At 37.4% G+C, this 26,084-nt stretch overlaps 1 protein-coding gene across 1 annotated transcript; it reads left to right on the top strand.

The window, feature by feature from the left end:
* The first annotated feature begins 23,951 nt into the window (after positions 1 to 23,951).
* On the top strand, positions 23,952 to 24,446 carry LOC142178284 (secreted RxLR effector protein 161-like). The gene has a single exon (XM_075247615.1). It carries the CDS (start codon positions 23,952 to 23,954, stop codon positions 24,444 to 24,446), a length of 495 nt encoding a protein of 164 aa, XP_075103716.1.
* The last annotated feature ends 1,638 nt before the right edge of the window (positions 24,447 to 26,084 follow it).

Genomic DNA, 26,084 nt, shown 5'->3' with positions numbered 1-26,084 from the left:
TTTTTCTCCCTTTTTTTTAGAAACTGGTCAGCATGCAGATCTGAAGCAAATAAATGCGCAAAATAGACGGGATGCAGCAAGATGGTCTTTTCATTTCAGGTTGCCTGTCCTAGACGGACCCAACCCCTGTGTTGAGTCCCCTATGTCAAATGCGACATGATGCAAATAAGCGTTCCTACTAGGGATCCGGCATGCGGTTTTGTTATACTAGGTTTATAACCTGGGTATATGTTCTAGACTGTGTACCCGAGCGGACAACTCGAGTCGAGGAGGGGGCTACGTACCGGGGACCCGCGAGATCGTCCGGCTTTGTAACTTGTCCGACCTCTTTCTTATTTCAGGTATTGACACTAACAGAATAGGGAGTCTCGACCAGCGAGCTTCTCCCCGGAGGTAAGAAGAGAAGGGTTTCGGCACAGTTTATATACAGTTCAGATAATATCAAAGCGGTAAAAGACAACATTTAGCACGTTATGCCAAAATATGTAATAAAGATAAGATAATAAAGCCAAATATAACAATTATTCTAAGCTCGAATTCTTGAACCCTGAACCAAAGGTTCTGGTTAATTCCCCAGCAGAGTCGCCAGAGCTGCCACACCTCCTTTTTGCGCGCCCGCCCCGAAGGGTTGAATGCGCGAGGGAGTTTTTCCAATTTAAGTGACAATATTCGAAATGGGATTATTTATTTAATTCAGAGTCGCCACTTAGGAAAGGTTTGGCTTTTGGTGTCCCAAGTCACCGGTTTGTCTTGAATCCCAAATCGAGGAAAATATTTGACTTTCCAAATGAAATCTGCGAACCAAAAATTCTAAGTAAGGAATTCTGTTGACCCGAGGGAAGGTGTTAGGCACCCTCGAATCCCGTGGTTCTAGCACGGTCGCTTAAATTGTTATAATGGCTAGATATCTGATTTAATACATGTTATTACTTTATGTGCTTTCATTAAGTTTAAAACCGCTTTTATTATTATTTATTTTTTATGGAATTGCAACGTCGTGAAAATGGTTTCGAACCACGTCACAATCAATGCGCCCGTGGTTGTTAATACATTCCGACTCCGTTGAGATTTGGATCTGGGTCACATAAATGTGCACCCGAATTTAAGGAGGTAAGATTATTAAAATGCGCGCCTGAAGCAATTATCGTATTATTATTTCTGGGTAAGGCCGTGGAATTTTGCTAAACGGCTCATCCCGAAGTCTAAGTAATTTTAATTAAACATTTATCGAGGGCCCCGCAATTTGTGCGTTTTATTGGGCGAGGCTCATCTCATTTATTTTATCAGGATAATCCTAAAGTGCCTACATTTTCTATTAAAATTGTCTCCAAAAATAAAAGAGAAAAGGTCTTAATTTATTTACGTGCTTGAATTGTTATAGTTGAGTTTCGAATATGATTCGTAAATTGTGAAAAATGATACAAGCAAAGCAGTCCGTTGCCAATACGGGCACAGGCTCACATATTACTACCTAATTATATTATACTAGGCATGTGGTTTGTCAAATTAAAAAAAAAAACTTGGCAATCTAATTTTAATCCTAAAACAATTACATGCTGGAATTAACCAATATTATTTAACTAAACAATTTTCTTACAAGTTCCGAAATGGTCTATTCGTTTGATTTTTAACTTAGACGGAGTTACTACACCATTTATTTATTTTTAAGCAATATATAGATAGTTCATCCGTTAAGCTATCGTTGGATATTCCACTATATATACATTAAATAGCTACATGATTCCGATTTTTGTAAGCTAAATAATTTATATATACAAATAAAATTAAGAATATAATTCAAAATAAATTTAGAACTTCAATTCTTCATTTTTCGTATTCATGCTTCCTGTTTCAGTTTACAATAATCAGCGTGTCAGTTGTGTACCTGATATTGGAAGCAAAAGAAAATGAAGATGAGAATCAGCAACAGTAATAACAATACAGCAACAACAACTGCCCAGCAACAGTAACAACCCAGTAACAGACCGGTGGAGTAGTAATCCCAAAAAAATAAAAGTTTCAAGCTTTGATGAAACAACAATTAATTCTGATTTCAAACAATGAAAGAAAGCAGAATATTTTTTTTTTAGTTTTTAATTTTATTTTTTTGAAAGCTTAAATATTTTTCGGAATTTTTTCTTTCTCTTAAATTTTTTCTCTCTATCTCTATCTGTCTTTTTTCAAAATCTGATTTCAAGACCTCTCTATATATATCCCCCAATCCATAAATCTTTTAATCAATTAAAATCAACCCATTTTCTCTACCAAATCCATTATCTTCCCACTCATCCCCATTACATTAAATAAACATATCACACCACCCCATTATATTTTGTCCCCCATGCCTAACATAAAATAATGCAAGATTCCCCCCACTAAATTTTGTCTTGTCCCCCCTTTATATTAAATAATCATATCACAACCCACCCCATTTTATTTTGTCCCCCATGCTTCATATAAACAATTACAAAATGTACAATTCCTAAACTACCCCTCCGACCCTATTGCAAATTACTATTTTACCCCCGAAAGTACTATAAATTACCAAACTACCCATCAACTATAACACATCAATTAATCAAACTTAACCAAAATATAGACAATATGATTAATTTCTAACAATGTTCAAACAACAAATTTCATGAACATGATTTCTTCAACATTTCAACAACAAATCACATGAACATGATTTCTTCAACATTTCAACAACAAATCACATGAACACAAATTGAACAACAAAAAACAACTAAAATTTGATTGAACAATATTTTAGCAACAAACAATTCTATTTCGGATTCAACAACAACAACAAACAAGTATATTTAGATTTCTAAATTCAATAATATTGAACTTAAAATCAACTACTCTAACAACATTACAACAAACAATTCCTATATTAAACTTAAACAAGATTATGAGACAAATTCAAGAAATAATCATAAATGATAAACAAGAAATCAAACTATCCAAATTTCGGATTCAAGATCAACCAAACAAAGTATGAACATGAACGAAAATATTCAATAACAATAACAAACAAACTTTGTTCAAACTTCGAATTAAACTTAAACAAAACAAATAAACATATTCAAATCACTAATCTTCAAATAATCAACTAATTTTTCTTAAATTAAATCCAACAAAACTTATAACAAAGATACATGATCCAAAAATTAAAACCAAAACATAACTTCGCATTAAATTACTACATTAAAAACGAACTTCAAACAAGATGAACACGAACTAAATCTATATTAACAACCAACAACGGATTTGAACGATTTAAACTAATACCTTTCTATATTAAAACTAAATCCTCTTAAAATTAATAGAATAAACTGAAAAACTTATAACAAAGATACATGATCCAAAAATTAAAACCAAAACATAACTTCGCATTAAATTACTACATTAAAAACGAACTTCAAACAAGATGAACACGAACTAAATCTATATTAACAACCAACAACGGATTTGAACGATTTAAACTAATACCTTTCTATATTAAAACTAAATCCTCTTAAAATTAATAGAATAAACTGAAAAATAATTAAATTGAATCTTCCACTTAAATCTAACAAAAATATAATTAAACTAACAATAAATAATAAAAATAAAGCAAACTTATACTAATTCCAAATCTGAAAATATCAAACAAATTATGGACGAAATAAAACTTAGAACTACTAACCGTAAATGACCAACGACGAACATCGAACGAACTCTAAATGAAACCAATGAAACTTGGGACATAAACGGACTTGAAGACGTCGAAGCAACAAGCACCAGTCGAGGTGAAAGATGAAGAAGAACGCAGCAACATAAAACAGTAGCGGCAACATGGAGATGAAGAAGTGGCGGGCAGCAGCATGGCGGAGTTGAAGAAGCCAATGACGCAGCAGCAGCAGCACGAGCAACAGTGACACGGAGCAGCAGTGAACAACACGTCGGAGTAGCAGCAGTGACGCAGCAGCGGCAGTAGCAACGGCGACGCAGTGGCAGCAGCAGTGGCGACGCAGTGGCAGCAGCAGCGTCGACGCAGTGGCAGCAGCAGCAGCAGCGACGCAGTGGCAGCAGCAGCAGCGACGCAGAAACAGTGGAGGAGCAACCATGGCAGACGCAGCAGCAGTAGAAGAAACAACGACGCAACAAAGAAGAAGGAGAAGAAGATTCGCAGCCATGGGAGCTTGGCGAGCTCGTCGATGACGGATGCTATTTGACGATGAAGATGAAGCTTGGAACGAAGAAAGCTGAAGACGGGGCAGCCATGGATGGAGATCATTTGGAGCTTGAAGAAGAAGAAAGAAAATGAGGGGGGGTGGCGGATGGTTAGTGTTAGGGTTTTCTTGTTTTTTTATTTATTTTTTGTTTTGTTTTTGTTTTGTAAAAAAATGAAAGACAAAGGGGGTTTGGGTCTTTTGGGTTATGGACTGGGTCGACCCAGTTCGAAATGGACTGGGTCGTAGGGAAGATTGGGCCATTTTTGGGGCTTATGACTTGAAATCGAAGAAGAGGCCCAATTCCGACTTTCTTTATATTTTCGCTCTCTTTCTTCTTTTATTTCTCTAAACTAAATTATAAAAATACTTAAACTATTATTAAGAATTAAATTAAGTTATAAAAGCGCAAATTAACTCCCAATAACAATTAACGCACAATTAAGTAATAATTAAGCATAAAATTGTATATTTGGACATTAAATGCTAAAAATGCAAATGATGCCTATTTTTGTAATTTTTAATTTTTGTAAAACAAATTTAATTACTAACAATTGTAGAATTAAATCCTACATGCAAAATGCGACATATTTTTGTATTTTTTATTAATTTAGCAAATAAACACGCACAGACAAATACAAATAATTATTCAAAATATCACAAAATTGCACACCAAAGAAAAATCATTTTATTTTTGAATTTTTTGGGAGTAATTCTCATATTGGGCAAAAATCACGTGCTTACAGCTGCCCCTCTTTTCCCGAAGACACGAAGAGTTTTCATGCAAAGATAATAAGAAACCAAAATAATTGGACCGCCTCAAGTGCCTAGTCTTTGAAGCATGATTGAAAGGACGAAAGCCCATTTTCTTTGTAAGCTTGATGTATAAATAACAAACAATTTTTTCTTAGTAGGCTTGCGTATATAGGAACCTGAGCTTAAGTTTACCCACTTGTGGCCTTATTTCATTTAAAGTTAAGTTAAAATAGCACGGGCTAGTCAATTTTCGGACTGATCATTTAAAAATAGCCAGCGTTTATAAAGTCATTGAAAAATAACCACTATTTTGCTGCAACAGGGACCGGTCCAACATAATATACGGGAGATCGGTGCACCTGTGCATGAACTTCCAGCATATTATGCTGGAACTCCAACACGCGGAAAGTTCCAGCATAATATACTGGAGATTGGAGCACCTGTGTATGAATTTCCAGCATATTATATTGGACCGGTATATTACACTGGAACTCCAGTATTATGCTGGAATTCCAGTATACTTATGCTGAAACTCCATTATAATATGCTGGAGTTCCAGTACACTTATGCTGGAACTCCAGTATATTATGCTGTTGTATTTTTCGGATTTTGAACAGTGTTTTCGATCAGATTTATCTTTATATAAAAAGTGGCTAAATTTCAATTACTTTTAAAATTATGACTATTTTTGAATGACCACTTGTAAATCTGGATATTTTCCAATTTCTCCCTTAGAGTTAAGAATAATGGATGATCCAGATAAGTATGGAAGGGTTTTCTATATTACAGAACGGTAAGAAATCGTTTTCACTCACACTTACGTCTTCGATCCTAGTACATTTCTTGCGTATATTCTTCAGATCTGCTTACTAATAGACGCCTCGATTCACCATTTCTTGTCTTACGAACTTATTTTCTCTAATCGATGGTCAGAGAAGTATAAATTAGTATTTTGTCGAATTTTTTTGATGCACTTAGGATAGAGTTAATTTGTTACTAGTGAATTTGATTTGTTAGTTTCATGAACATTATATGTCTTGTTCCTATTCGGCTGTGGAAGAACAAGCAAATCTAACAGTCGGTTGTGGAAGAAAAGCTTCTTTTTCTCCTTTTCTTTTTTTCCCTTCTGTTGATTTGACCAGATTTGCTTTTCCGTGGACTGTTGTTTAACAATCTTTGTGTTAATTATCTATGGTGTTCTGGTATTTCATCACAATCTTCAGCTCTGACTTACATTGGATTTTTAGCTGCTACCTAGTACCTTATTGTGTCGGTGGTTCAAGATCTAGAATTCAAGAAACGCCGATCTGGGTTTCTTAAATCAGGGTTTGTAATTTCAAGAAATGCCTACCAACTCTCCATCTTTTGCAACCTTTTGGCTCTCATTTGCTACAGGAGGGGCCTCACCAGTGGTAGCGGTGACAACCCCCGGCTTTGTTTGTCTTCCTGGTGTTGTGTGTGTATTTCAGGTTAGGGACTCTCGGTGAGCGAGACGCGCGGGTGCAAACAAAAGTAACAACCCCAACAAGGGTCAGCAGGAGTTGGATGCGAACGTGCTAAGTGGACGCAACTTCGACATATATTCCAACACAACTCCCATGTTCTACTGGCGGGACTTGGTACCTCTCATTTTTCATTGTCCCCTTCATTGTGTTAGTTAAGTTGTTGCAGTCATAGTTCATATTAGTGTATCCATTGTATTAGTGAGCTAATTAGTTGTAGCTTGTCTTTGCCTATCTTGGTCCACTGCTTTGGGTGTGTTATTGATTCCCCTTAGTCTATCGTAGGTATAGTGGCTTTGGTCTGGGATGGTCGAGTGAGGTCATGTCCTCGGGGGTTGGGTGGGAGGTAGGGCAGGGGTTAGGGGGTGCGCCGGGAGGCAAGAGAGGTAAAAGGAATAGGGGTGCCTATAGGTTAAGAATCGGGTCATGGAACGTAGGTACATTGACGAGTAAGTCTATAGAGTTGGCGAAGATTTTCCAGAAGAGGAGGGTCAACATAGCGTGTGTCCAGGAGACAAGGTGGGTAGGGTCGAGTGCGAGGGATGCAGACGGGTATAAACTTTGGTATTCAGGAGTCGAGAGAGGTAAGAATGGAGTAGGTATCTTGGTGGATAGGGAACTTAGAGAGTATGTGGTCGAAGTTAGACGAGTGAATGATAGATTGATGGTTATTAAGTTGGTGGTTGGAGAGTACACCCTGAATGTCATTAGCGTCTATGCGCCGTATGCGGGCCTATTTGAAGAGGTTAAACAACGCTTCTGGGAGGGGATATATGAGATTGTGCGCCAGGTCCCGCCTGCCGAGAAGCTATTCATAGGAGGGGATTTCAATGGTCATATTGGGGCAAGCGCAGGTGGTTATGGCGAGGTGCATGGAGGATTTGGCTTTGGGGAGAGAAACGGAGGAGGTACCACGCTGTTGGACTTCGCTAAGGCTTTTGGGTTGGTGATTGTGAACTCTAGATTTTCGAAGAGGAGGGAGCATTTGGTTACTTTTCAAAATGGGTAGCGAAGACTCAGATTGACTATCTTCTCCTCAGGAGGTGTGACAGCGGTTTGTGTAAGGATTGTAAGGTTATTCCGAGCGAGACACTCGTGACTCAACATAGACTCTTGGTGATAGACGTTGGTATTAGGTTATCGAGGAGGAAATGGTCTGCTCGGGGATCACCGAGAATCAGGTGGGGAGCCTTGACTAAGGATAAAGCCCAAGAGTTGGAGTGTCGGTTGTTGGTTATGGGAGCTTGGAGGAGCAGTGGGGACGCAAACACTATGTGGTCAGCAATAGCAGACTGTATAAGGGCGTCTGCGAGAGAGGTGTTAGGGGTCTCGACTGGTGTATCTGGTAGGCATAAAGGTGACTGGTGGTGGAATGAAGTGGTCCAAGGTAAAGTGGAAGCGAAGAAGGCGGCATACCTGAAGTTAGTGGGGAACATAGGTGAGGAGGAGAGGCGAGCGTGCATGGAGAGATATAAGGTAGCTAGGAAAGAAGCTAAACTATCGGTCACAGAGGCGAAGACTGCAGCTTATAGTCGTATGTACGAGGAACTGGGGGAAAAGGGCGGGGAGAAGAAGTTATTTCGGCTGTCCAAGTTGAGAGAGAGGAAGGCTCGAGATTTGGACCAAGTGAGATGCATCAAGGACGAGGATGGTAGGATACTGGTGGAAGATGCCCAGATTAAGAGGAGATGGCAAACTTACTTCCACAGACTTCTGAATGAAAAAGGGGATCGGGATATTGTGCTAGGCGAATTGGAGCATTCTGTGAGTCACCGGGACTTCGGGCACTGCAGGCGTATCAAGGTTGAGGAGGTCGTGGGGGCTATGCGTAGGATGAGTAGGGGAAGAACAACCGGACCAGACGAGATTCCAGTGGAATTTTGGAAGGGTGTAGGGAGAGCAGGTTTAGAGTAGTTGACTGGGCTGTTTAATGTTATTTTCAAGGCAAAGAGGATGCCAGACGAGTGGAGTGGAGTACGGTGGTCCCATTGTACAAGAACAAAGGTGATATCCAGAGTTGTAATAATTATAGGGGTATCAAATTACTGAGTCATACCATGAAAGTATGGGAGAGGGTCGTTGAAGCAAGGGTGAGGATGACAGTGTCTATATCAGACAACCAGTTCGAGTTCATGCCGGATCGTTCAACCACAGAAGCTATACACCTTGTTAGGAGGTTGGTGGAACTGTACAGAGAGAGAAAGAAGGATCTACACATGGTGTTTATTGACTTGGAGAAAGCGTATGACAAGGTTCCTAGAGAAGTTCTATGGAGATGCTTGGAGGCAAAAGGTGTATCGATTCCCTATATTATGGCGATTAGGGACATGTATGATGGGGCTAAGACTCGGGTTAGGACGGTAGGAGGCGACTCTGAGCACTTTTTGGTTGAAATGGGGTTACACTAAGGCTCTGCGCTCAGTCCATTCTTATTCGCCCAGGTGATGGATGCGTTAACAAACCATATACAGGGGGAGGTGCCATGGTGCATGCTATTTGTCGATGACATAGTTCTGATCGATGAGTCACGAACCGGTGTTAACGAGAGACTGGAAGTTTGGAGACATACTCTTGAGTCTAAAGGTTTCAAGCTGAGTAGAACGAAGACGGAATACTTGGAGTGTATTTTCAGCACTGAGCCGGGGGAAGTGGGCGTGGATGTGAGGCTTGAATCACAGGTTATCCCAAGTAGAGGAAGCTTCAAGTACCTTGGGTCAGTTATCCATGGGGGAGGGGAGATTGATGAAGATGTCGCACACCGTATTGGGGTAGGATGGATGAAGTGGAGGTTAGCATCCGGAGTTTTGTGTGACAAAAGAGTGCCAACAATACTCAAAGGTAAGTTCTATAAAGCGGTGGTTAGACCGGCCATGATGTATGGGGCGGAGTGTTGGCCTGTTAAGATCTCACATATCCAAAAGATGAAAGTAGCTGAAATGAGAATGTTGAGGTGGATGTGCGGTCACACCAGGATGGACAAGATTAGAAATGATGATATTCGGGAGAAAGTGCACGTGGCTCCCATTGATGACAAGATGCGAGAAGCGCAGCTCAGATGGTTCGGGCATGTAATGAGGAGAAACCCAGATGCTCCAGTGAGGAGGTGTGAGCGGCTGGTTGTGGAGGGCATGAGAAGAGGTAGAGGGCGGCCTAAGAAGTATTGGGGAGAAGTGATCAGACAGGATATGGCGAGACTTCAGATTTCCGAGGACATGACACTTGATAGAAATTTGTGGAGGTCGAGTATTACAGTTGTAGGCTAGAAGCTAGTTGAGTCTTGCGTTACTTTGTTCCATTGTGAGCCTAGTCTGGTAAGGTTTTAATCGAAAATTACTAGGGGCATTGTCGTGTCTTAATATTTTCTCTTTTCGGTGCTAGATCTATTTACTAGCCATCATTTCTGTCTTGTATTTTTCTTATGTATTTTAGGTTCCTATTTTTCCTATGATCTCTATGGTGAAACTAATATTCTCCCCTTTTGTTTTTCTTGTTTTTCTTATTATCTTGAGCCGAGGGTCTTTCGGAAACAACCTCTCTACCCCTTTGGGGTAGGGATAAGGTCTGCGTACATACTACCCTCCCCAAACCCTACTTGTGGAATTTTCCTGGATTGTTGTTGTTGTTGTTGCCAGATAAATATGGACATAAGATATGGATATTTTTGAGGATTAAAGTTCTTTATTTATTTATTTCTATCTTTTTAAAATGACTACTTGAGAGCTCTGTGCCCGAGAAAGATTAAAGTTTGAACTAATATTTGGTAGGTAATAATACTATCCTTCTTACCTAAAGATAAAAGAAAAAAGCTGCAAGCCAAGTTGTTTTAATTAAGCTCGTTGTTTTGTCCTCTTAAGTGTTACTATCCACTTAAAATTAATTTTTAAGAAAGGTGCTGCAAAATGGTTGTCATTTTCAATGATTTTGAACCACTCAGAAAGATAATTTTCATTCTACTTTGAAAAACAGAATTATTAATAAAAACAAAAAAAGGTTATACATTTAAAAATATAAAAACATATGTGTTTAACCAAAAATATATCTTTCGATCAAAGTTTAATCTTAGAAGAAAACGGGACTCTGATAACCAAGTTTTGCTTCACTTTCTCAATGATATCAAAGGAAAATAACAAGAATAATTAAGGATATAATTTATTACAAAGTTAAAGTAGAGAATTTTGAGAAAGCAGAAAAGTAAAGAGTATATTTCAATATCGTGTCAAATGTGTCTTTACAAATAATATTATGTGCCCTTATACAGGAATGTACAATAGTAACGGTTTTCCCCCCATAATTTGAGCTAATTATGTGCGTTAATAATATTGATTGCCCATTATTTTGGATTCTCATAACCGATGTATTTAGTGCTATAAATGCCTTACATCGGTTACGATTCTCTTTTCTATTTCTTTTAGGTTCATGTATCTTTCCTTCTTTCTACTATTTATTCATTCTTTGCCAGTTGTTAGGCCCGGTGCTGTCTCGTGGGTGTTTCTTCCTGTGCCTTTTCTTACTCTATCAAATAAGAATGCCACGTGTTGCTATATTATTGTTCTATACGTAATGCCATGTCAGCAGTCTAATATTTCACGTGTAGCTCTTTTTCAGGTCCCCCCACTTTCTTGAATATTCTCTACTGAATATTCGGGGAAGTGGAAAGCTTTTATGGCGGGAATTTTCTGTCGCCGTTATCGAATATAATCATACCCTTTTCTGAACCGATGTGACGTTCATCACTTTTATTTAATGACCATGCCACGTGGCTTTTATTAACTGGTCCTTCAGTTCTTCAGTGTCTTTTAGGTTTTCCTGCAATCGCATCAGTCACGAAGTGATGGTTCCATTATGACGCTTCATAATGACCTCAATAGTCGTGTCTTCTTATAAATACTTCACCCTTTTTTTCCGATTTTCTAAAGCCTTTCCTTCTTCGTCTTTTTGTCTTACTTCTTTCTGCATCTTTTTCTTGTGTTTCTTTAGTTAATCATGGCTTCCTCTGATCCTCACAAAGTTATCATTGTTGATGAGTTTGCTTCTTCTAATGTACCAACGAGAAGTAGAAGAGGTGGCAGATTGCGTAGCCGAGGTTCTATTTCTAACCGAGGTTCTCCCTCTCAAAGTAGTGATGTCAATCCATCTTCTTCTAGACCTAAGGCTTCTGCAACCCTAAGATTATCTTCTAAAGACAAAGATTCAACTGAAGCTCTACGTGAACCCATTATTGATGAAATTGTTCCTCAAGAGCTATCCTTTGTGACTGATAGTGAATCCATAAGGAGTCAAGTCTCTTCCATGGCTGCTTCCCTTGATCATGCTGATCGTTACCCAACTCTGATTACTACTGGTCTTCTTGCTCTGGTTCGAAGAGAATATAATTGGAAACCCGACTTCCCAATTTTAGTCCCTAGTTCTAACCAAAGAATAACTTCATACCAAACTGGCTATTTCTTTATTTATACATACTCTTTATTCTAGGTTTTAAACCTCATATCGACCCGGTAATCATCGAATTCTGTCGTTACTTCAATGTATGGTCAGGACATATTGGTCCTATTGTTTGGAGAGCTATTACATGCCTCCATTATTTATAAAACTTGGCCTCTATGCCTTTTACTTTTCGTCACCTACTCTACCTTTACTCTCCCAAACTATTTCGTGAAGGAGTTTTTTCCCTTGTGGCCAAAAGTAAGAGAGTATTAGTTAGCCTTGAGGATGATAAAAATCGAGGCTGGTATGCTTGCTTCATTGCTGCTCCCACTAGTTCTTTGGTGGGTGAAGAAAAATGTCTTTTCCAGAAAAGTGAAATTTTGCACGTAAGTATTTGCATTTTTATCTTTTTCCTTCTTCAAAAAGTATTCTCATATATACTCATGCCTACTTTTTTAGCAACTATGAAAGTTTTTAAGGAGATCCCCAACTTCTGTGAGTGGGTAGGAAAGTTATTATCTGTTTCTCCTATGGAAAGAAGGTCTTGGAAGTATCTCTTGCAGAGATTTGAGTGGAAAGTTAAGACATACGGTACTTTTTCCTGCTTAGTCTTCTTCTTTTTCTCTTTTGCTAGTTTAAGAGCTTCTTACCGTGAACTTTTTCCTTTTGTTAGATTTCTCATTCGTAGTGTTAGTCCCGCTTCTGTTTCATCTGCAAGGCTTATGGTGAGTCTTGCTCAAGAAAGGATTTTGAGCTCTTCATCGAAGAGAAAAGTATACGGAGCCCGTAGCTCTGAAGGTGAAGAGGAACAAGAAGAGGGTTCCTTAGTGCACAGGCCTCGGGCTAAGAGGCGCATTATTTTAAATGATGAAGCCACCCCTCCTCCAAGTTCTGTTCCTTTGAACGAGCCTGAAGACGCTACTTTACTGAGCTCTGATGAAGAGATGAATGCTCCTCCTCGTGACTCTACTGATCATCTATTTTCCCGTGGTTTTGATAGTGAAGAATTTGGTCCCGTTTCTGAAAAATTACCCCTTGCTTCTCTTCCAGTGTCAGTCCCCATTCGTTCTTAATCTAACGTTCCGGTCACTGCTGTTGCTGCTCCTCCCGTGGTTGCTTTCACTTCCTCAACCATCCATGTTGCTACTATTTCTCATGTTGAAGTTGGTATTTCTAGTAGCAATAGGATGATGAAAAAGGTTACCACAGAAATCCATGAAGGTGGTAATCTATTGAAAAAAATTTGGTCAAACCGACGTATGGTTGAAACATTTACTTGGCCTAGTTGAGAAGTCAAAGTTGGAAAGCTACAGCTCCTTTACATGGATGAATGATATTGTTCATTTATCTTTGAAGGTTCAAGTCTTAGCTTTTTTCTTTCTTTTCCTCGTAATTATTTACTTTCGTTTGACAGTCGCTTCTTTCTTTTCTTTTGTAGATCAACTTGATAGGCACAGAGCTTATGAAGAGAATTATTCACATTGAGTATCTAGTCAATGATTATCGTACTAAAGCAGATAACTGAAAGGAACAATACGAGGGTCTTCAATTGGAGAAAGATGTTTTAGCTTAAGAGAAGTGTGCTTTAGAACAACAAGCAAGGATGATGGCGATGGAATTGGCAGTTGAAAAAGCCTCTTCAAATCAAGTTGGTAGAGACAAAGACATCCTTGAGTCTTCATTTGCGGAGCAACTTTCAAAAGCTACTGAGGAGATAAGGGGTTTGAAAGAACTCCTTAATCAGAAGGAGACTTATGTCGGGGAGTTAGTTCAAACACTCACTCAGGTTCAAAAAGACCTCTGTGTCTCTTCTGATAAGATCCAACTCTTGGAGAGTTCCCTCGCCCCTTTGAAGGCTTCTTATGATGCTTCTTTGATTGAGAAAGAAGAGTTGAAGGCTGAAATTGATCAATGGAAGAAAGATTACGAAGCCCTTGAAGATAAATCGACACTTGATGTAAATTGGGCTTTTTTGAATACTCGTCTCGAGACTTTGATGGAGGTTAGCCAGAAAGGCTTTGACCTTAATGCTGAGATCGCCAAGGCCAAGGAATCAAATGAAAAAACTCAGCAAAGTCAGAACTTTTTCTCACCTGAGGTCGGCATTCCCGAAGGTGTTAAGCTTACTCTCGGTGAAGTTGGTATTCAAGCTTCTTCTTCTGCTCAAGTTGAATCTTCTCCCGCTCCTGATGATGCCATATTGGATTCTATCTCTCCCGTTGCTGATAATGACATGTTGGATTCTGCCCCTTAGTGTTTTTTTAGAACTTAGTTTGTTTTATGAACTTTTGATGGGGACTTTTTTTTTTACTTTTTGGAATGGTTAGTTAGTTTTTACCCCTGGTTCATTTTGGGGTTTGTTTACTAAACAAGTATTTTGGTTTTAACTAAGTATATGCTCAGTTTTTGCCAAGTTTAATATATGATCTTTCATTTAATTTGAGTTTTTGTTTAAACTCTTTGACTTGCACTTAAAAATGCTTTAATATTTCGTGATTTTGGTATAGACACGAATTTTACAAAAGAGGGCCCTTTTATAAATGACACTAATGAAGAAGACGTCTCGACTTCATATTGGTGTAAATATATGAGAAAGTAGGAAAATACATATTTTGAAGAAGTTTCATGAATAATGTGAGGAAGTTTCACGTTTTGAACTTTCAAATTACATAATACTCTACAAGTATTCAATTTACTTTTTGTACGACATCTACAACTCTTTCATAACTGTTTTTCTTATAACAAACTTCAAAAAATTCTAGGGTATATCTTGCAACCCATGACTAATTATTCCCCATAACCTAAGTACTCGCAAGACCTTGTAAGTTATGTCCGCGAGTTTACACTTAATCAAAGCTTATTACAAAGGTTTTTTGAATCAGGCTTGTTTTTTGGCTCTTGACTTCTTGTTTTTCGGCTCTTGACTTTTGATTTTTGGGCCGATCCAGGCTTGAATTCTGACGTTGTCTTCTTTAGTCCTCTTTGAATTTCAGTGTTCTTTGCCTTCATATCTATTGTCCCCGAAGTGTTAGAGCTTTGAAGTATGAAATCTCGAGCACTTGATTATTCCTTCCATTTGGTCCATTTCTTGAAAAGGAAAATACATACGGTACTCGGAGGTATATTTTTAAATGATGACTGCTTAACCCTTTTTATTTCCATCAGAAATATTGTAACCCAGACCGGGAATAATTTTTCATCTCGCGTATCTTTCAGGTCTAATATCATCATTTGGTGTGGGTTAACTTTGTGTCTATCATATAAAATGGTTAGTATAATTTTAAAAAATGAAACTAAACCATACACGAATGATACCTGACCGGGGGTTCTTCTTTTGCTTAGAAGTGATACTTCTTTAAATGAACAATATTCCAATTTGATGGGAGTGATTTGTCCTCCATTGTTTCTAACTCATATGCACCCTTCCAGATTTTTCACGAATCCTGTAAGGTCCTTCCCAATTCGGACTCAACTTTCATGCATTGGCCGCTTTTGTCGATTAAAAAACCTTTTTGAGGATGAAGTCCCCAATCTTGAAGTATCTAAGATGAGCTTTCCAATTGTAGTATCGCTAAATAATTTGTTTCTGCGCTGCTATCCGTATTAAAGTCGTTTCTCTCATTTATTCAAGCAAATCTAGATTTATTTGCATATCTTCCTCATTTGACTCTTCAGTTGCTTGAGTATATCTTGTACTAGGTTCACCTATTTCGACTAAGATTAAGGCTTCAACACCATACACAAGTGAGAATGGAGTCTCTCCCATACCTGTTTTTGTTGTCGTTCGATAAGCCCATAAGACTCCCGGTAACACTTCTGGCCAATTACCTTTTGACTCCTCTAATCTTTTCTTCAAGTTATTAATAATAACTTTGTTTGTCGATTCGGCTTTTCCATTAGCTATCAGATGGTAAGGTGTTGAAGTTATTCTTTTAATTTGCCAACTCTAAAAAAATTCTGTAATTTTTGCACCTATGAATTGCGCAGCATTATCACATACAATTTTTTTTTGGAACTCCGAACCGGCATATGATGTTTCGCCAAATAACATCCATGAATTCTTTTTCCCGCACCTGTTTGAAGGCACCTACTTCTACCCACTTGGTAAAATAATCTGTTAAAACTAATAGAAATCGTACCTTCCCTTTGGCTTGTGCTAGTGGACCCACTATATCCATTCCCCATTTCATAAAAGGTCATGGTGAAGTAGCCGGATGTAATAGCTCCGCTGGGCGATGCATGTTGTTTCCATATCGTTGGCATTTGTCACACTTGGCCATAAAACTTTTCGCATCTTCCTCTATTTTTAGCCAATAATATCCTGCTCCAATTAGAGTTTTTACCAAGGATCTTCCTCTTACATGATTTCCACAATGTCCCTCATGTACTTCTCTCATCACATATTCTGTTTGAGAAGATCCGAGACATCTTGCTAAAGGTACTCCGAATATTTTTCAATACAGGTGCCACGAACCAAACAATAACGGGCAGCTTTCCGTCGAAGTGGTTGAGCCTTTTTCTTGTCTTCAGGTAAAATCCCGTACTGCAAGAAATTAACGAAATCGTTTCTCCAATCCCAAGTTAAATTATTGAAATTTACCTCATTTTTATCCTGATCGAGTGCCGAATGAAACAAACATATTACGGTAGCATTTTCTTCATTTGTTATTCTGTAACAGATGCGAGATTAGCCAACATGTCTGCTTCCGCATTTTCCTCCCTTGGTATTTGCACTATTTTCCACGATTGGAATTGTTTGATTAATTCTCGTGCCTTTTCCAAACATTGTTGCATCCTTGCCTCTCTAGCTATATAAGTCTCCTACATTTGATTGACTACAAGTTGCGAGTCACTTTTGATTATAATTTTCTTTATTCCAAGTTCTCATGCCAATTCCAAACCTGCAATTACAGCTTCATATTCTGCTTGATTATTAGTAATGGAATGGCACTTTATTTCCTACCTTATGGTTTCTACTGAAGGTAGGATTAGAACAATGCCTAAACCTGCCCCTTTAACAATTGAGGAGCCATCAGTAAATACGGTCCAAGTACCCAAATTAGATCCGGTGAATACTTGTAATTCCTTTTCCGCTTCAGGAACTATCCCTAGGCGCACAAAATCTTCTAAAACTTGTGATTTTATCGTAGTTCTAGGTTGGTACATGATATCATATTCATTGAGTTCTATAGCCCATTTGGCTAATCTACCAGACAGTTCTTGTTTATGCAATATATTCCTTAAGAGGTAAACGGTCACTACAGAGATAGGGTGACATTGAAAATAAGGCCTCAACTTTCTAGATGTCATGATTAGTGCTAAAGCAAGTTTTTCTAAATGAGGATATCGAGCTTCAGCATCCAATAAAGATTTGCTAACATAATAGATTGGAGATTGTTTACCTTTGTCTTCACATACTAACACTGCACTTACCGCCATTTCTGATACAGGAGATAGATGAGTAGCCTTTCTCCATCCTTCGGTTTAGCTAGCAACGGTGGGTTTGACAAGTATGCTTTTAGATTTTTGAGTGCTTGTTGACATTCATCGGTCCACTCAAATTGCTTTTGCTTTTTCAGCACTGAAAAAAACTTAAAACTTTTCTCCAAAGATTTAGAAATAAATCTTCCCAAAGCTGCTATCCTACCTGTCAGCCTCTGCACCTCTTTTTTGCTCATGAGTATGTCTTGTATTTCTTCAATGGCCTTGATATGTGCAGGGTTTACTTCTATACCTCGGTTAGAAACAAGAAAACCTAAAAACTTACCCGAAGACACGCCAAATTTCAGGATTTAACTTCATATTGAATTTGCGAAGAATCTGATAAGTATCTGACAAATGTTGGACATGATCCCTCGCCTGTGCTGACTTGACTAGCATGTCTAATAGAGTCTCATCACAGAATGGCATTCCAGCTTCATCAACTAATAGAGTCTCATCACAGAACGACATTCCAGTTTCATCAGCTAATAGTGTCTCGTCACAAAATGTCATTCCATCTTCATCATCTAATGGAGTCTCTTCACAACCAACTACACGTAGATGAGTTACAGATGACTCGGAGCCTCGTGATTAGGTTGTCGATGTTATAGGTACATATAAATTAAAAATGATTTTGTTTTCCTCGATTAATATTTTTATATGTTTTTTATTTTGTTGCAGATAAACATCAAATGATAAAATCTATTAGGTTGAAGGTTCAGGATGTCCATAACTTGGAGAATGGATCGCGTATAATTGTAGAATGTGATAAGCTTGCTCAACCTATTGGAAAATAAGCAGGCCTTCTTGCAGGATTTTTGGGGCAGCTTGCTACAAATCCTCGATATTTTTCTATTGGCTTCGAGAGTTGGGCATCCATGCCTAAAACTTTTGTGGACCGTGCTTTTAATGATTTCGTAATGCTAATGCCTTTTAATTCTTTTGCTTAGTTTGTATGTTATAGTTCTATCAGTAGTAAACTAACATATATTATTTTTATGAAGTCTCGGTTTTTCTTTACGAGTGATCAACAAAAGGTAAAAAGTTGGATTAACAATTTGCTTAACAAAAAGTGGAAGGAATTCATGCTTAAACTATGGCATGAGGCTGAAGATCCATTATTGAGTAAAGAAGATATCATCAGGAATGCTCCAGAAGGCATTCCCATGTATCAATGGGCATTGTATGTTAACTATCATTCAAAAGAGGAAACAAAGGTTCTTCTTCTTCTTCTTCTTCTTCTTCTTCTTCTTTCACTACTTGTCTCTGCTGCTGTTGTTACTTCTATTTTCTTTTCCCTTTTTTGTTTCGCTGCTTCTTCTCTGCCACTGTTGTGGCTTCTTTTTTTCCCTTTTTTGTTTTGATTAATACAACTGGGCCCCTATCAACAGATTCGAGGACAACAAACACTTCCCCGTACTAGTGGTGCTATGATTTTGGTTAGAAATAGGGCTTTGATAGTAGTTTAATACGACGTACGTACTGTCGCTTAAATGTGACAAGAGTTATTTAGTTTAATTTTACTTTATAAACCTTTCAGAAGAAACAGGGAAAAGAAGTTGATCGCGACAAAGTGTGGACTGAGACTCATAAGAGGAAATATGAGAGTTATGTGAATGATGAAGCTAGGAAAATTGGGGTAAGTATCGATCACTATTTTCTGCTTTCTTCTTTTACTTTCCTGTTAGTGGGAAAATGCCACAATGTTCTTGTTGAGGCAATAATTGATCATTAAATTGCCTAGTAATGTAAAACAACCGATGATCACATCATCTTGGAACTTGTTATAAGTTATTTTTCTTACGTATATGTGGCCCAATAGGTTTAATGCCCATAATTAATATTTAATTAATTATCAAATCTCATCTGTCCAATCGGTTACTTGATGGACGCACTAGATTAAGTGAGACTCTATAAATTGGTCTTCTCCCCACCCATTAGGATTACCATATTTTTTATTTCTTTCTTCCATCATTAAAAGCAGCGGTAACGTAAAGTTAGGGCAAGGGACGAGAAACAAATTTACAGATTAACGCTTCCGCTTCAGGTATATTTTCTGTAACAATTTTTTGTGTAAGATTACCATGTGCAAGATCATGGTATGCAATTAAAAGTTCATGTCTACCATGTGGTATCATGAGCATGGAATTTGAACTAATAATCTTCAATTAAAGAGATTAATTTCAAAACATACCGAGAGAAAGAATCTGGTCGAGCTAATGATGTCCATCCTCTTTTAATATTCTTTTAGGTTTCTGTTATGTCTCAATTGTACATACTGTAATACTGATAGTGATAGTTGTATGTCTACATATAAAATACTGATAGTGATAATTGGATAATCCTTAGAACGATGTACATGGCCCTTTGCAGTTTCTTTGTAGCTATGTTGCCATTCTTTGGTGACATTAACGACGTTGTAGGAGCCATTGTTTTTATACCTCTTGATTTTGTTCTCCCAATGCTACTTTACAACATGACTTTCAAACTAAAGAAGTCATCTATTACCTTTTAGATAAATACTTCTATAATGGTTGTATTCTCTGGTGCTGAACTTCTAGGATCTTTTTCTTCTATAAGGAAGTTAGTTCTAGATGCCAATAAGAATATAAGTTATGATATTAGAAGATAACGGTTGTATTGATGTGCAATAATTTGATGATACATGAGTAACATTAATGATGCCTTAATGTCATAAGTTGATTTGAAATTAGTTATTTTTTCTTGGGTTGTATAGTAACCTGTTTTGGGTTATTAGGTTGGTAACACTATTATTGTTTATTTTATGTATGTGATTAATGTGTATATAGTTTGTTAGTCACCAAAGTGACTAAACTAGATTGTTTAAAGTATTCACATGCATAAAATCTTATGATCTCTATTTTATGTGTGCACTTATGTTATATAGTTTATTAGTCACCAAAGTGGCCAACCTAGTTTGATTATGAAAATATGCATAGACAAAATTATAGTTTATCCATGAAATTAATAAAATGCATATAATTAAAAATTAGTGGATAAATTAATTTTCACTATTACTAGAACTTAAGGATTTACCCAAATGTTAATTAATTATTCTATGAATAGTGAATATAATAAGGTAAATTAATATTCTTAGTCAAATATATATTGTCTGTCCAAAGATGACATATATATTTAGTTAAAAATATTTAATTACTTATTAAAGACTAAATGGCACTTAAATTATGATAGTGTGTCGTAGTATTTACCCAAAGGATAATTGCGATATGCTTTAACTGTTTTGTTGAATCCATATTGATTTGTGAGCATGTATTATTTATTTTGCAGCTATTCCTTTTCATTTGCATGCTTCATCTATTACTGTGTTCAACAGATTGAACTTCTTTGAATGGTGTGAACAAGCCCAGTTCCACTTAGGCGTGATAGATCTTGACTTGGCTCTACTTAATGATAAGCCCGCTGCCATTACTAATTCGAGTAGTGCGGATAAGAAGTCTTTCCATAAAGCATGGGAACGCTCTAACAGGCTAAGCCTTATGTTTATGTGAATGAATATTGCCAACAACATTAAGAGTACTATTCCGCAAACAGAAAGTGCCAGGGAATATCTGAAGTTTGTGGAAGAACGTTTTCATTCAACAGATAAGTCTCTTGCTGGTACACTAATGGCTAAACTCACAACCATGAAGTTTGATGGGTCACGTAGTATGCAAAATGATATTATCGAGATGACTAACATTGCAGCAAGACTCCAGACCTTGGGAATGAAAGTTGATAACTCGTTCTTGGTTCAGTTTATTCTGAACCCATTGCCTCTTGAGTATGGACCTTTTCAAATTAACTATAACACTATTAAGTATAAGTGGAATGTTAGTGAATTGTCCAGTATGCTTATTCAGGAGGAGTCAAGACTTAAGAAACAAGGGAGTCATTCAATTAACCTCATGGGTCAAGGATCTAGTAAAGGACTTAAAGTGAAGGCCAACAAGTTCAAGAAGAAGAAAGCACCTGCTAAAGATCCACAGGATACTAAGAAGGATCATAAGGCAAATACATATCGTTTCTGTAACAAGGAAGGACATTATCAGAAAGATTGCTTGAAACGTAAAGTTTGGTTCGAAAAGATAGGTACAATCAGTGCTTTTGTATGTTTCGAATCAAATTTAATAGAAGTTCCTAATAATACTTGGTGGCTTGATTCTGGCGCAACCGCTCATGTATCTACTACGTTGCAGGGATTCCTTACGATCCAAACTACAAATCCAAATAAGGATTTCTTGTTCATGGGAAATCGTATGAAGGCTCCAATTGAAGGCTTAGGGACTTAACGTTTGATCATGGAGACTGGACGTCACCTTGATCTATTATAGACTCTTTATGTACCTTCCTAGGAATTTGATTTCTCTTTCAAGACTTGATGTTTCTGGATTTGATTTAAAGTTTGGAAATGGATGTTTCAATTTATATAAGAATGCTATTTTTATGATTCTGGTTTCCTTAGTGATGGTTTATATAAATTGAAACTCGATATTGGTTTTTCTAAATCCCTTCTTACTGTTCAATATAATGTTGGAATTAAACGTAATTCACTAGATGAAAGTTCTACTTACTTGTGGCATAGACATTTGGATCATCTATCTAAAGAAATGTTAGAAATATTAGTAAAGAATGAGATTCTTCAGAATCTAAATTTTACTGATCTTACTATATGTTTGGATTGCATTAAGGGAAAGCAAACCAAGCATAGTAAGAAAGGTGCCACAAGAAGCACTCAACTTCTTGAAATTATACACACCGATATTTGTAAACTTTTTGATGTTCCATCTTTAGGTGGATAAAATTACTTTATCACTTTTATCATTACTTTTTCACGTTATGGATACATCTATTTGCTGAAAGAAAAATCTCAAGCAACCGATGCTCTCAAAGTGTTTGTTAATGAGGTTGAAAGGCAATTAGATAAAAAGTTAAAAATTATTTGGTCAGATAGAGGTGGTGAATAATATGAAAAATATAATGAATCAGGACAATGTCTAGGTCCATTTGCAAAGTTCCTCGAGAAACATTGCATATGTGGACAATATACTATGCTAGGAACACCTCAACAAAATGGTGTTGCAGAAAGGCGTGATCGAACACTTATGGATATGGTTGGGAGCATGATAAGTAATTCCTTATTACCCAAATCATTATGGATGTATGCTCTTAAAACGACTGTATATTTATTAAACAGGGTTCCTAGTGAGGTAGTTCCAAAGACCCCTTTTGAACTATGGACAGGAAGGAAACCTAGTTTAAGGCACATGTATGTTTGGGGTTGCCCATCAGAAGCTAAAGTTTACAATCCATAAGAAAAGAAATTAGATTCTCGAACAGTAAGTGATTACTTTATTGGTTACCTATAGAAATCTAAAAGGTATGTGTTTTACTGTCCAAATCATAGTTCGAGAATTGTTGAAATCGGTAATGCAAGATTCATTGAGAATGATAAAGTTAGTGGGAGTGTTGAAAAGCAAAGTGTGAAAATTAAAGAGGCGAGGGCCAATATTCTATTACCCAAGAATGTGCCTACTTCCACACAAATACCAAATATTATTCCAGTTGTTGAAGAACACTTTGATAACACTGATCAACATTTGGATGAAACGCTTCATGAAGAAACTAGTTCACAAATATCTGACACAAATGAACCACAAGAAATGCCATTAAGAAAATCTCAAAGAGTTAGAAAATTGGCTATTTCAGATGATTGTGTGGTTTATTTGCAAGAGTCAGATTTTGACATTGGTCTTAATAAGGATCCGGTTTCATTTTCAACAGCCATAGAGAGTAATGAGTCTAAAAAATTGATTGATGCCATGAAAGAAGAGTTAAAATTCATGGAATACAATAAAGTCTGGGATCTTGTTGATTGCTAGAAAGTTCTAAAAGAATCAGGTGTAGATGGGTCTTTAAGACCAAACACGATTCAAATGGCAATATTGAGAGATACAAAGCCAGACTTGTTGCCAAGGGTTATACTCAGAAAGGAGGCATTGATTATAAAAGAGACTTTTTCACCGGTCTCAAAGAAAGACTAGGTAAGAATTATTATGGCTTTGGTGGCTCATTATGATTTAGAGTAACACCAAATGGATGTGAAAACTGCCTTTCTTAATGGAGATCTTGAGGAGGAAGTTTACATGGACCAATTAGAGGGTTTCGAAACTAAATAAAAATGTCAAATGTTGTGTAAACTAAGGAAGTCAATATATGGACTTAAACAAGCCTCACGATAATGGTATATAAAGTTTAATGATACCATAAAGTCTTTTGGATTTGTAAAAAATACTGTTGATCGGTGTATATACCAAAAGATCAGTGGGAGCAAGTTTATATTTTTAGTCCTATATGTTGATGATATCCTAATTGCTGCTAATGATTTAGGCATATTGCGTGAGATTATAGATTTTCTCTCTAAGAATTTTGAAATGAAAGATATAGGTGAGGCATCCTATGTGATAGGAATAGAAATATTTCATGTTAGATCATAAGGATTACTGGGATTGTCTCAGAAGGCTATACCGAAATAGTTTTAGAGAGATTTAAAATGAATAACTGTTCAACAAGCATTGTCCCAATTCAAAAGGGGGACAAATTTAGTCTCATGCAATGCCCTAAGAATGATGTAGAACGAAAAGAAATGGAATCAATTCCTTACTCTTCTATTGTTGGTGGTATGATGTATGCTCAGACTTGCACAAGACCAGATATTAGTTTTGCGGTCGGAATATTGGGAAGATATCAGAGTAACACAAGAATTGATCATCGGAAAGCTGCAAAGAAAGCTTTGAGGTACTTAAAAGGAACGAAGGATTACATGCTCATGTATAGGAGATCCAAGCATTTGGAAGTTGTTGGATACTCGGATTCAGGTTTCACTGGATATATTGACACTAGAAAATCCACGTTTGGTTATTTGTTTCAATTAGCTGAAGGAGCAATATCGTGGAAGTGTGCCAAACAGTCTGTCATTGATACATCCATGATGGAAGCAGAATTTGTGGCATATTTTGAAGCCACAATTCATGCATTATGGCTGTAAAACTTTATTTCAGGACTTGGGGTTGTTGACACCATTACCAATCTGCTGAAAATTTACTGTGATAATTCTGCAGCAATATTCTTCTCCAAGAACGACAAGTACTCCAAATGTGCCAAACATATGGAATTAAGGTACTTTACCGTCCAGGAGGAAGTTTAGAAACAAAGAGTGTCACTTGAGCATGTTAGAACACATCTCATGATTGCAGATCTGTTAACGAAAGGTTTACAACCAAAGATATTTAAAGTACATGTACATAGAATGGATCTTGGCTGTATTTATGATTGATGTATTTATGATGTTTTGACATTCTGAGCTCATTTATGTGTTTCTGATATACATTAGTAATTTCCTATTTCTCATAATGGATGACGCATTATTGTTTTGAGATATTACAGGATAAGTGTCACGACCCTAAACCCCAAACCCGGTTGTGATGATGCCTCTCCTGAAGACAAGGCCAGCCGACACTTCCCATTCCCAATTATTAACAGTTAAACCATAAGAAATAAATCTAAAGCATGATAAGATAATCTAAAGTTAACAGATGTAGCATAATTCGCGGAAAATAACCCAACACAGCCCGATACCGGGGTGTCAGTAGTCATGAGCATCTAACAAAACGGAATACTCCAAATCAAACTACAAAGTTTAATACAAAAAACCAAGAACATGAAGAAGTAAGATAGGGAAGAGCTCCGGGCTGCGAACGCCAACAACTACCTAGAGACTCCTCGGATCCGCCTGAGCCGAAATGATCAGCACTAGGGAACGGGACCAGATATGCCTGAATCTGCACACAGGGTGCAGGGAGTAAAGTGAGTACTCCAACTCAGTGAGTAATAATCATAAATAAAGACTGAAAGCAGGAAATCACGTAAGGCACGAAAACATGCTATAATGAAACAGTGAAAACCCTTTTAAAACAGTAAACCAGTGAAAGATAGGTAAAAATCCTTTAACTCAAATTTAACTTCCTGAAAAGCCTTTTTCAACAATTAAGCAGGTAATTGACAGTCAATTATGAAAAATAAACACATAAGGGTTCACCCCTCGGGCACAGTATCAACAAATCCGCCCATCGGGCAACATCTCAGAACAGTACCAGCCCCCCGGGCTATCACATAGAACAATACCAACCCATCGGGCTCAATCTCACATCACAATGGGTACCCGCGCTCACTGGGGGTGTACAGACTCCTAGAGGGGTCCCTTACGACCCAAGCGTAATATCAATCCACCTCGTGGCATCATCACTAGGCCCTCTGCCTCATATTAATCAAGTCACCTCGTGGTGTACATATCTCAAGCCCTCAGCCTCATAATCAGTATCAAATGTTTCCTCACAACATAGGCCCTCGGCCTTACTTAGTCAAAAATCCTATTCTGGATTCTAGGAACATGCTGGAATTCCATCTTCGTGAACCTCTTTCTCAATTCCTGTACATGATGCAGATACGGGAGTATCTTGGAGTTCTTGGTCGTCCATTCTCCTCGTACCTGATGTATAAGCAAGTATGAATCTCCAATCACTAGCAGCTCTTGAACACTTATGTCAATGGCCATTTTGAGTCCTAAGATGCAGGCTTCATACTCGGCCATATTGTTGGTGAAGGGGAACCTGAGTTTGGTAGACAC

The sequence above is a fragment of the Nicotiana tabacum genome, chromosome 3 (assembly GCF_000715075.1).
Source record: "Nicotiana tabacum cultivar K326 chromosome 3, ASM71507v2, whole genome shotgun sequence".
Classification (NCBI taxonomy): domain Eukaryota; kingdom Viridiplantae; phylum Streptophyta; class Magnoliopsida; order Solanales; family Solanaceae; genus Nicotiana; species Nicotiana tabacum.
This window is presented reverse-complemented; position numbering and strand designations above follow the sequence as displayed.